Source organism: Pseudonaja textilis, chromosome 4 (genome assembly GCF_049901715.1).
Source record: "Pseudonaja textilis isolate UNSWEBS1 chromosome 4, rPseTex1.2, whole genome shotgun sequence".
Classification (NCBI taxonomy): domain Eukaryota; kingdom Metazoa; phylum Chordata; class Lepidosauria; order Squamata; family Elapidae; genus Pseudonaja; species Pseudonaja textilis.
In genome coordinates, this window is record NC_141993.1 from 47,338,009 (window position 1) to 47,351,423 (window position 13,415).

At 34.5% G+C, this 13,415-nt stretch overlaps 1 protein-coding gene across 10 annotated transcripts in view; it reads left to right on the forward strand.

Moving 5' to 3' along the window:
• The window catches only part of NT5C2 (5'-nucleotidase, cytosolic II), a 67,823-nt gene that overhangs the window by 38,345 nt on the left and 16,063 nt on the right, over positions 1 to 13,415 (forward strand). For 9 of the 10 annotated variants that reach the window (XM_087932807.1, XM_087932805.1, XM_026704700.2 and 6 more), the window contains 6 exons: positions 8,215 to 8,332; positions 11,056 to 11,151; positions 11,592 to 11,683; positions 11,851 to 11,908; positions 12,333 to 12,426; positions 13,137 to 13,190. In XM_087932807.1, coding sequence (XP_087788933.1) covers positions 8,215 to 8,332; positions 11,056 to 11,151; positions 11,592 to 11,683; positions 11,851 to 11,908; positions 12,333 to 12,426; positions 13,137 to 13,190 — 512 coding nt within the window. Of the gene's footprint in view, positions 1 to 8,214; positions 8,333 to 10,866; positions 10,955 to 11,055; positions 11,152 to 11,591; positions 11,684 to 11,850; positions 11,909 to 12,332; positions 12,427 to 13,136; positions 13,191 to 13,415 lie in introns of those variants that run through there. The other variant, XM_087932810.1, reaches the window with a different exon arrangement.

Genomic DNA, 13,415 nt, shown 5'->3' on the forward strand with positions numbered 1-13,415 from the left:
TCACATAACATAACACTTAAAACTGAATACACTTAAAACTAGAGATGAGAGTGGATTTTAGGAGGAGCCCTTCTATTTTACCACCTCTTACCATATTCAACAGCACAGTATCAACAGTGGAGTCCTTCAAATTTTGGGGTTCTTTAATCTCCCAGGACTTGAAATGGACACTTAACATTGTAACCATCGTTAAAAAGGCACAACAAAGAATGTTTTTCCTGCATCAACTCAAGAAGTTAAGACTGCCCCAGGAGCTGTTGATACACTTTTACACTTTTATTGAGTCTGTCATATGTAGTTCTATAACTGTCTGGTTTGGTACAGCAACCAACTCCAATGGGTAGTTAAGACTGCAGAAATAATAATTGCCTGCCTTCATAGAAGACCTGTATATTGTCCAGGTCAAAGGAGGGCTGAGAAAGTAAGTGTAGACCCCTCACATCCTGGACACAAACTGTTTCCACTCCTTCTCTCGGGAGGGTGCTATAAGATATTGCATCCCAAGACAACTAGACAGTTTTTTTCCCTTGTGCCATCACTCTGCTAAACACCTAATTCTCACATTGCTGTCTAATGTGTATATGTAATTACCCAAGTAACATGACTGTAGCATTATTATCCTTCTTACTATCCTTATTATCCCCTCTTATTGGTATTATTATGATTTTCATTATTCTGCTGCTTTTTTGCATGTACACTGAGAGCTTCTGCACCAGAGACGATTTTCTTGTTTATTTAATCCCACTAGGCCAAATAAAATATTCTATTCTGTTCTATTCTATTTAAATATTTATTTTAGCATTTTATGTCTCAATAAATAGATGTATTATTTTCTTTCAGAATCATGACATGAGTATTATATATGCAGTGCTATTTTCTTTCCTTCCAATGTGCACTAAACTGGCTTTTGTGGTAGAGGAAATGGGGAAAAAGTCAACTATTTTAATTAAACCTGGTCATATAGAGCAAACAATGACCTCAAGTTGATAAGTTAATGTTTTATTATACATTCTATATTGTGGCTCAAGTTCCATTATGTATTGGGTCAAAGATCTAATTTTTTTAAAAAAAATTGTAGGAGCATAATTCATACAAACACATTACCCCTTTTGTACTAAAGCCTCCTGCAAATTTTCTTTGTTTGAAACTAAAGAGCATTTTGTCATTTTAATATGGGATCTTGCTTATAGATCAGCAAATATAAATTATGTCTCACTGGCTGGTTTTTGATTGTCCTCAAGCCAGTAGCTCAAGCAAGCATATTGGTGTTAATACATCACCACTGCTACATTTTTTTAAAGTCAGTTTGATTCTTTCTTTTTGACAGGAGAGTCCAGTGTAACTCCTTCAAGACTGGAGTGACACTCTGCATCTGCCTCTGCCTCATGTGAGTTAAAATCTTGGCAGCAGTATTTTGTGCTAGTAGGTGGAGCGGCTGCAGATATTTTTTTCTCCCCACAAAGGCTATTAATGTGGCTTCTGTGCCTGTCTTAACAAGTACCCTAGCATGCATGAAAGTCCTGTATATATTTTAATATATAGCTTTCTGTGCTTTGGGATTCTTTTATGATTTCATAAGGAAACTGCATTCTTTACATGGTTAAAATAGTTTTTAACACAGTGTATTTTGTTGAATATTTCATTTGATAGTTATTGGACCTGAAGATGCTGACAGCTGGATTGTGTTCTCAGCTTTGCTCCATTTCCCAAATCATCCCTCGCTAATCTGAATTAAATTAGTCACCTTGACTGATGATTTCAGTGTATCTCTTGATAGGCTGTAGACTTACTGCACAATTGATTATGCGTAGCAGTATCTACTTCTTTTCACTATGCCAGCTGGGATTTCCTCATCAGGGTTTTCTGCAGTTTTCTTAGTAAGATTTCAGACATGGTCTCCTATTGCCTACTTCCTAGGGCTAAGAGGAGTGACTAGTCCAAGGTGACTCAGCTGGCAAAGGCCGGCAGGCAGGCAGGCAGGCAGATAGACAGACAGAATTTCTATGCAGACAGATAATAAATTAATTTCTGCATATTTCAGAGGTAGGTTGCCAGAAAAGAGAAGCAGAGAAATTGCTCTCTTCTGCCTTCCAACTTTTGTGGGTTTTTTTTTAAATGCATTGCTAAAATGAACATATATTGATCTGGATTGATAGAAGAGCCTGAAAATGGGGTTTCGTGGATAAGAGATTTTTAACTCCTACACTAAGTATTTTTTTAAATTGCACAATAAATGAAAATTATTACTTAAGTAGCATTAAACAGTTTAAATTGTCCAATTTTCCATAGGAAATAATATTCTGTTGAAGCATTTGGGATCGAAATCTTAATAGGTTTCCTAGTACCAGGGTGGATTTGATTTAAATCAAGTTGATTTAAATCATGATTTAAAATCACTAGTAAAAAGGCTAAATTTAAATCAACTTGATTTAAATCGTAACTTTTAAAGACACTCATCTCTGACCAACAGTTCCAATATTGCAGAATATACAGCCTCATGCTACATAACTAAGCTACATTTAATGCTGAATAAACTAAGTTATTAATGTATCTAAAATAGAAAACTATTTTAGATAGATTTTTATTCCAAAAGCATTTTATTAAAATAAATTTGATTTAAAAAAATCTGATTTAAATTTTAAAAATGCTATTTTTTAATTTTAAAAAAAATCATCTATTTTTATCCACCCTAACTAATACATATGCAGAAACTTACAAACTATTATTGAACGAATAGTTGTATTTAATATTAAAGGGTCATGTTTTAAAAAGCATACCCAAATACACTAAATTAGGCATGTATTTAGTGATCTATTTTGCTAGAGCTTTTCCTAGTGCTTAGTGAACTTCATATTACAATGGTGAAACAACATATGCATTAAATTGGTGAATATTAGTACGATGGGCCAATATATCTCCATGACACAATTAATTTATATAAAACTCTCAATAAGAATGATGCTTTTCAGAGTAATAGCATAAAGTCAAACCCTGTGCAATAAAATTGTAATCTAAAATTGCGTCAAAGAAAGCAATGAAGAAAGATGGTGGAGGAAAATAGAAATAAGGATAAACAAGGAACAGATGTAAATTTATATAAACCTGATTTCAGAATGTGATAAGAACTACTAATTTTTCTTTCTCTGGGAAAAAAGTGAGACTTAAGAAAGCAGCTCTTATAAATTGTGTAAAGCTATAATTTGGATGGCTTTTAAATGAGAGCTATGTTGTTGTACATTCTTGTGTGTTATGTGCAAAGTATTTGAGGTCGTACAAACCACAAAGCCTTCTATGGGAATAATACATGTGGTTGTAAAAAAAATGTTTGGAAAGAGACTGCTTGGCTACGGTCACTTCATAAATTGATGCATTGCATCAGATTTGATATATGAATTTCAGCTTGCATCTGTGCTTTCTTTTTGGCTCCATTTTGTGGAAAAAGTCAAAATCAGCTGGTACTAACTGCTACAATCACCAGCTGTTCACTTTTAATCCTGTGATTTGCTATTCTTATGGCAGACTTTAATTATGGCATTGGAGTTAATTTTCATTTACTTTTGGGTAGCCAATTGTGGGGTTAGGCATCTGCGTTTGTTGAGGCAGTGAATCAAAGGAAACTGGGTTTTTTTCATGTACTTTGGGATTTCCGGGATTTTTCTTTTTGGTTCTTTATGCTAGTCCATTTAAGGCCTATGTTAAAAACATCATTTATTTTCTCTGTGAATGATCAAAACTAATGGAAAATACTTGTTGTCCAATGTGCTCTGCAAAAGGACCTAATGATGATGATGAGAATTTTCGCGCTCAAAATGGAAGGAAACAAGTTTTCAGCATTTGTTCCGTAAGCAATATGGCTACAGGACTTTTGTAAGCTACAGGCTATATTTATTCTTGATTTGCTATTTTAACCCTTTTGAGAACAAAACCCAAATACTTGTTTTCCTCCATGTTTTGATGTAATATGTGTGATTAAAAAACCTAATTTGCTGGTCTGTAATGAGGGGGAGTTTCAATGTGCAAATAAAATCTTTACTATAAGTTTTCTATTAAGTCTATTCCCCCTCCCCCCCCCAAAGCACAAAATATCTTTCATACAAGTGCTTTACAGAAAAAAACTGTGATGAAATTCCATGGACAGAGACTTGAACCCTGAAAACTATATCAAGTTATCAAAGTAGAGAAACAGAAGGTTTGTGTCAAACATCACTTTTTTGCTCTTCATTTTGTGATGCCAGGATTTTATTTGAAGATTGATTTGTCTGATTAATCAACTTCACCAAAACAGATCTAGAACTGATTACATTATTGGCCTGCACATGATTCTAGAGCTGTGCCCAGAACACAATAGTCATGATGTGGTGATACCAAATTATACAAAAAGATTCATAGAGTGGCTGTTGCATAGTAATAGATATTAGTAAACACCTACAACTCTTTTCATTAGGGAATCTTGGGGAATTTCAAGAAATCCCACTTTTTCTGGAAATATTGTTTGAAAAGCATAAATTAATAGCAAGAAAATTCAGGATTAAAATTTCATTATAATTTTTAAGGTTGCGTCTTTACTATTGTATTTAGAATCTAAATTTCCTTTATATATTTCCATATAGTATGTCTATCATCATTATATAAACTGTTGCACTCAAGCAAAATTGTTGGCAGTTTACAATATTTCCATAAAAGTTATAAAATCAAATAATTAAATCAAGAATGAATAAAATCCAAATTCTCCCCCGTTTCTGATAACAGCAACAATCAAATTACAATGTTATTTAACATTGTATTGATCCTTTCTTATTTAATCTGTATTATGCAATGATTCAGAATTTGCAATATTTCTTGATTTTCTTTGTTTATTAAAAAATTATCAGAAATTTTTTTCTGTTGAAATACAAGATTTTTTTCCTGTGCTTTATAACCTTCTTTCCCCTTTTAGAGTTAACTTGTACAAGAAGTCTTCAAGGCAATATTAACTCCTTATGACTTGGATAAGTTCATGTAGTTTTCTTGGCAACGGTACAAAGATTGTTGACCAATGCCACTTTTTTGGGATATTTTCTCATTTTCCTAGTTTGGATATTTTGGAATATTTTCTCATTTTCCTAGTTAATCCCAGTTGGCTTTTACAAGAACAAGCAAGGTTGGCTAGTTGTTGCCTTCTGTTGCAAACTGCAACTCCTCAGTCAAAAATATTATAACTGATTGCTTGTAGATATCATGAATGTTTCAGAAAAAATAGCTCTGGTTACACGTGTTCAGTCTGTGAAACAGTTAGCTGCTTAGACAACATGGCACACGTCCTATAAATATCAAAGGGCTTTTGATTGTTTGGGGCACCTTCCAAAAAATTACCTGGATAGTTAGTAACGGTTTCCCAATGTTTCCAAAACTCTACATCTTTCTTCATTTAGGAAAGTAGAAATACTACATTGCTTCTATATAATAAATGTAATGCTAGGGATTAATTGGCTTTCCACTGTGGAATTGATAGGACTGTGATTGTGACCCTTAACAAATCATCTCTAGTCTATTACTTTTGGGGTTCTTTTCATGGTTGAATGGAGATTGGGGGAGTATAGCTGGACATTTGCAGCAGTCAGTAAGGATGCACTATGAATTTTTCACACATTATCACTTACTTATTCTGTATTACTGAATGATTTTCCACAGCCAGTTGTTCACTTTCCTCCAAAAATCTCTAGATTCAATTAAGTTTTTATACAGTTTAGTTATACGTGCATACTCTGATCAGGTTTATAACATGGTCTGATGGAATATGTACCATGTTTTTTCATAATACATGTATTTATCAGCTGAAGTTATTTTGGGATGCTAGAAAGAACTGTTTTTTCTTGGAATTGACAATTTGAGTATATATGTACTTGCTGTCTACATATCTCTGCAGTAAGAGTTGGTGTTATCAAAATCTTTGGATAATGTGTGCTCTTCTGTACATCAAATAAGAAGGCCACTTGACATAATACCATATACTGAACCGTAGATAATGTACAGTCAGTTATGTACTACTACTACTACAAAGAGACATAATCATAGAAAAAGAAGAAGCTAAAGGGCTCTGGGACTTTCAAATTCAAACAGAAAAGTACCTGCCACATATAATACCCCAGAGTTAACAATTTTCAATAAGAAAGTTAAAAACGTCTGGATGTGGCAATAGGTGGAGACAGCAGAATAGAAGAGACATAACTGGAGAAAGTCACAAATTACAAATAGAAGTCGAACCACTATGGAAAAGGAAGCAAAGATAATCTCAGTAGTAGTAGGTGCTTTGAGCACAATACCAAAACACCTGGAGCACCATTAAACAGCATTGCCATTGACAAAAATCACCATCAGTCAATTGCAAAAGGCAGCTTTACTTGTAGTAGTTTAAATCATGCGACTGACAGGTTCTCTGTCATGCCCTGCCATTCTGGTGTGTGTGGGGGGGGCAGCTTGCTGGCATTTTCCACATGCTTTTGCTTTTGCTGAAACTGCTTGGGAATTAGGGAGGGGGATTGTCTTTGGAGATAGAACAGACTCTGCCCCAGCCACTCCAGCCTGGTTCCAAGGCCATTATGCCCTGAGAATGAACTGTTATCTGCCTAGCACCTCTGCATTCTCAAAACAACTTTGCAGCATCACAGCTGTTGGTAGACTGGTGGGGGTGTTGGGTTTGGGGAACTGAAGAATTGCTTTGTGCGGGGCTATCAGATTCCACCTGACTTTACTGCAACCACTTTCTCTCAGTAAAAGTTATTTTGATTGAACTTAATGGAGTCAAGAGTTTTGTTTTCCTTTAACACCAACAAAAAACAACATCTATCTTAGGAAGGACTTGGAAAGTGGATAAAAATGCCAGTTCCAAAGTAAACATCTGACTGTTAACCAATCATAAATAATATGAAGAATAAAATGACACACGGCAAGGCAAAGTAATACATGGCCAATACATACAAAAAATAACAGGCAAAACAGATATTAACAAGACTCTGGCCATGTCTTAAGACCAGGAAAACTGAAGAAAGACAAATCTGGAAGCCTTAAAATCAAATGGATACAGAACTATAATTGAGCAGGCAGCAAAAAACAGGAAATGCTGCCTCTGCAAAGAAGCTGAAGAAACAGTGGGCCACTTAGTTAGTTGCTGCAAGAAGATCTCACAGACTGACTGCAAACAGTGGCACAACAAAGTAGCAACAATGGTGTACTGAAAGATCTGTAAGAAATATAATTAACCTATTTGCAAGAACTGGTGGGACTATAAAATTGAGAAAGTCATAGAAAATGAAGAAACTAAATAGCTGTGGGACTTTAGAATTCAAACCTACAACATAACACACCAAACTTAATAATTTTGACAAAGTCAAAAAAAACTCTGGATAGTAGACATGGCAATCCCTGGAGACAGCTGAACAGAAGACAAAGAACTGGAACAAAATACAAAGACCATGCAAATAGAAATAGAATGACTATGGAAAAGAAAGCAAAGGCGCATTGAATGCAATCCCAAAACAACTAGAGCACCATTTGAACACGATCAGCATTGACAAATTCACCATCTGTCAATCAAAAAAGAGAATTTATTCAGAACAGCTTGCATTCTATGTTGATACCTCTAACACCATCAAACTTCAACATCTGGCTACCCTAGGTCCTTGGGAAGGATTCAGTGGGTGAATAAAAATGCCAAATCCAATCTAAACATTTGGATGATATAATAAACCATAATAGTTTATTAAACTTGTATGCCACTTAATTCAACAATTATTGGTGGCTCACAACAAACATATTACAATAAAACCATTAAAGGTAAAATATGGCAAGTACAGATGTCCAGATGAAATAAACAAAGGGTCTCACTCTTCCTTGCCAATGATCTGGGTCTTCATAGGTCTTCTGAACAACAGCAAAGAGGGGACCATCTAGATCTCAGGGGAACCTCATTCCAGAAGGCAGGCAGTGCTACAGAGAAAGAAGTTCTGATAGATGACAAGACCCCAGATTATGCACCAACCTTGAAGGGCAAATAGACACTTTACAATCAATAGAATTACAGAAATATAACAAACACCTCAGTCATTGCTTTATGTCTGCTGAACTGTCTGTAAAGACTGGTAAAATTAATGAAAATTTTCTGATTTGCTTAGATGTGACATCTCTCTTGCTTTCTCTTTTGTATTTTCTAATTGGAATCTTCTCATTTTATCATAGTGTATAAATCTCCAGAATATGAATCCCTTGGATTTGACTTGACCGTCGAACGGTTAGTTTCAATTGGATATCCTCAAGAGCTGCTTAGTTTTGTCTATGATCCTACATTCCCTACCAGGTAAATAATTGTAATTTAAAGTTGTGTTTGTTCTGTACAGTTTAAGTGATACTTTTAAGCTTAAGGTGTTATAGTTCATATACGGTAAACTGCATATATATCTTGCAACTTTAAGTTTATGTATTATTAGATAATGTGTCTTAAAATACAAATAAATAGAAGAGAACTGCAGAGCAGATAGGCATAAATACTCCTCTAGACTAATGTTTTGCCATTTTATAAATGTAAAGTTTATAAGTTTAATTTATGACAACTAAATGACTACTACTCACAAAATCATTTGGGGATAATATTCATGGATATTCAAGAATTTTTAATGATCTGTGTCTTTCCTAAGGTGCTTTCTTGAGTGTATCAGGACTGCCATATTTTGCACATTTATCTCAGATAATTCTTTGTGCTATGTTGGAGACTTCTAAGTTGCTCTGGACTTTGGGAAGAACTTAGTGGGACTGAAAGCATCATAGTTGGCCATCTGACAAGGATACTATAGTTCAGTAGTGGTTTCTGGCATTGGTCAGGAGTAGGATTAGAGGATTTCCAAAGATCCTTTGCAATCCTTTATATTATATAATTCTGTGAACCTTTCCCTGAATCTTTCTGGCAACATTGTTAGAATGTATAGTTCATTTACTAGTGAATAAAAATATAAGCCTTTTTATAAAATGTATATTTTAAAAAAGCTTCACATTTTGATACTTTTTATTAGGCTCACTTGTTTAATTTTTAATGATGATTTATGTAAAACTTTTGAGGTGCTATTTAATAGGGAAATACTCCCTGATAAAAATATGGTATAAATTTTTTTATAGCACATAGTATACAAGAATAAACATGGGAATCAAGCCTTAATCATGAGAATGTGAAGAAAAGAAAGACAAATCTATTTGTCCAGATTGTTTTTCCCCAGTGAATACTTTACATTTTTCTAAGAAGCTTTCAAACTTTCACAGTATAATGTGGGCAAAGATTACAATCTAGACTCATTGTGAATCCCATCAGCGGCCCCAACCTTTTGGGCTCCAGGGACTGGTTTCTGGAAGGGTGTTTCTTCCGTCGACCAGGGGTGTGGTTTTGTGCACTGCCTGGATTCCACACATGCATGGATGGGTTTTCATTTGCCTGCCCAGCCCAGTTCTGGTACGGTCTATGGCCGAGGGTTGGGGATCCCTAAATTTCACCATTCTACACTATCTCGATGTGAAGTCCACTTGCATTTGGTCAAGCCATGTAGTTCTGCTGTTGGCATCAGACTAAACAGTCATGGTTCAAATCAGCAGTATGCATTTAGTTTTTAAATCCAAATGTATTTGGATTTCTCTTCACTGATTACAGAATGAACGTTTTAGCTATTGCAGTTCATTATAATTTCTTAGTTTGATTGTTGTGAACTGCTCAGAGGTGTTAAAAGGCAGTGTACAATTTTAATAAATTATTATTAGGTCTGGTTATTAATTCCTTGTTCTCTCAGACCTGGGGACATATTATACATTGCAGAAAATATGTTCCACTCTACTTTCTTAAATCACAATCTCATCTTTCTCTCAGTATTGTTGACTTAACATAAAAATTAAACTCTTTATACCTTGAACATTCTATGCCTATCTTTCTACAGCAACTATTGATGTAGAGCGGGGTCTGAGAAATGCACTATAGGATAATGTCACATCATGGGTAAGGAAAAACCATGACACATTAATGGGAAGAAAAGAGGCCCACATAACACATAAAATGGATTGGCAATGAAACCAGAGAAAATAGAATAGACAATCTGAAGTCTTAATTTATAGCCACACCCAATATAGCAGTTTACTTTTTTTCAGATATCCAGCCTCTTTTTCAAGCATTGTTCAGCCAATTGAGGCTACTTTGATAGGAGAATTTAATAGAGGGATAAATGGGAAGAGGGTCAGATAATTATCAAGCCGAGAAAGCATTATACATCCCTCAACCTCATTTATTGTCTAAATTCAATATATTGTATTTCCATGTAACTAGGACATTGTTGCACTGAAACATAAAAAGAGTACTTTGACTTTATAACTTGTTCTAATCAAAGCCTCCTGGTAAGCTGGTAGCCTCTAATATTTCATTGAGATTTTAATGTTTATATAACACTTAAATGTGTACTGTATCCATACTGATTGTATATGCACATAATATTTGAGTGTGCTTTAGGAAGTTGTAGAAAAACTTCAGTGAACGTTGGCTCACATGGTCCCTCTTATTCTTCTGGATGGCCAGACATTAGCATAGGGTGTGGCAACTTTTGTTTAATAGTATGTATGGTTAGCTTCAAATAAACCAAACTTCTAAGAACTATTTCTCAAGCTGGCTTGTTCGAACTAATAAAAATGTTAACCGCGATTTTGGGTTAAGTCTAGCAAACTGTAGTGAAATTCTGAGAAGTAAATGCTGCCAAAATTGTTCTGGCAAAATACCTTGCTGTTAAGATAAATGAATTAATTAATTATAAACAAATAGATTAACTGTACATTTAAACCAGGCAATGCAGACTATTTTTTCCTCTGCAGCTAAACAAAAGTTCAATGGGACTCTATCATCAGTGTCCTCCTTAGGGTCAGATTCTAATTTGGACAGAACGTGATAGAACTGGCTCAGGTATGCCATTCCAACAGACTATCTTTCAAAGTCTTGCTGTTTATCATTGCTTATTATGAGATGCTGACATGCATCCTTGCATTTCTTTTTTTTTTTAATAGAGGCCTGGTATTTGATTCTCTTTATGGAAACCTGTTAAAAGTTGATGCCTATGGGAACATCCTAGTGTGTGCACATGGCTTTAACTTTATGAGAGGGTAAGTGATGCAAATATTGGTGATCTTATGCACAGCTGGGATATATTCTGTTGCACACGGTATAGCATCTCGTAATGACTTTGAGGTTTGTTAGTGTCTGTCAGAAATTATTTTTAACATTATCTTATTCCTGTTTTTTTTCCTATCAATAGATTGGTAAACCAATATAATATTTTTGTGATCTTTTAGTCAATAAGTATGGTTTCAAAAATTTGTACTTTGTATGCAAAAGCACTACATGGATAAAAGATTAGGTGTCACCTTCAAAAAAAATCATATAATCTACTCAGGGCGCAGTGTTTTCTTGGAAATTTTAAGAGATAACTTGGCTTTCTCATAGGCTTGTTGACTCTTGATTGAACCTTACAGTATGCAGTAGAGGAATTACTTTGAACTGATATCATTAACTACCATATTCTTTTGTCCTTTATATTCCTCAGGCCAGAAATACGAGAACAGTATCCTAATAAATTCATTCAGAGAGATGATACTGACAGGTTTTACATTTTAAACACACTGTTCAACTTACCAGGTGAGAATTGAGAGGGGGAATTATGTAGTCCAGATCAGTAGGTACATTGCTATTAATTTTAAAGGAACACTTTTATATCTTCTTGGTTTAGATTAATTATAGGTATGTCTATTTGACGAATCATTCTTTTTAAGATCTGGTCTTGCCTTGGTTTTGCTTTTTTGCAGAGACATATCTGTTGGCTTGTCTGATTGATTTCTTTACTAATTGTGACAGATATTCAAGGTGAGTATTTTCTTGGCTATATGAAATCAACAAGGCCATATGGTAGCCAGATTTTCCAATGCAACTGTATAAAAACACAACATAGTGACATGGTTGTTTCAGAATGCAGAAAATATTTATAAAGGATTATTCCTTTTTTTAAACAAAATATTGTGATTTAACTGTCAGTAAGATAACAGGGTTTCCTCGCTCACTGGAAAAAAATGATTCCCTTTGAATCAATGAAGAGAGTAATTGAAAAGATGGATAATGCATAATGCCTATTCATGAAATATACAAAATATGTAAATAAAAACCTAGGAGGAAGGGATGGGAAACTGCTTTCAGTTTATACCTAAGGACACCGATGTCATTTTTAATTACATAACGTTTCTCAAGCCTCATGAAATTTCTACATGGCTATTTTATTTCATTTGCCTCTCAGCTGTGAAACAGGATTTAAAGAGGGAGACCTTTTCATGTCCTTCAGAAGCATGTTCCAGGATGTGAGAGATGCTGTGGACTGGGTTCATTATAAGGTAACCTGCATTTTGGGGACGTTTAGATGATTTCTTTAATTGAAACACTGTTTCTAAGTTTTGAATCGTATCATTTTAATAATTTTATTTTTTTTCTTCGCTGATGAATAAATGCTAAATACCATTAGTATCCCAGCAAGATAATTGGACAAGATATGATACAAAATGAATTACTTTTTACTCTTCTTTCATTCTCCCGTTAATTTAGTACTTCTGTTTCCTCCTTGCGTCTAGAGATTAGTAGCTGTAACGCATCACAGAAACAGCTGCCAATCTTCTTACACTCTTTATATTCAGTTTCTCTCTATCCTATTCTGCTGTTTATATAAAGAGAGAAAACTGAATATAAAGACAGGCCATGGTGGCCTGTCATCCAGACAAAGTTGAGGATAGCGCCACCCTGTAGCTTTAAATTATCATATGTTGTCAGTTTTAGAACAGAAATGACTATGTTCCATCATCTGAATGGCACTTTGACTCATATTTCATCCTTATGTCATAAATGACCCTTAGAGCTGTCCAGTTCTACAATGAAATAATCAAGACTAATCTCTTGACATCTGAAACTCTGCAAAGAACTTTCTGTCTTTAGTGTCACACATCTTTCTACATGATGACAGTATGGAAGATTATATTAATATGAAACACAAGTAAGATACTTATTAGATCATCGCTTCTGCTGCCATGTAAGTTTTTTTCTGTTGTTTCAGGGCTCACTTAAGGAGAAGACAGTTGAGAATCTATACAAGTATGTGGTGAAAGATGTAAGTATTCAAAAACTTGCTTTAAGAAAGAAGTTAGATGGTGGTTTATTTTGCTAATTCTTAATTGATCTTAATACGCAGTCACTTAAAATAGTGGATGGAAAACAGGAAGTCCACCAAACGAGAGTAATTTTATCTAGAAGCTGCCAATGATATAATTGCTCTAATAAATATTGTCCTTATTGATGGAGATAATGTAGTATTTCCCTTTTTTCTTATTAAGTG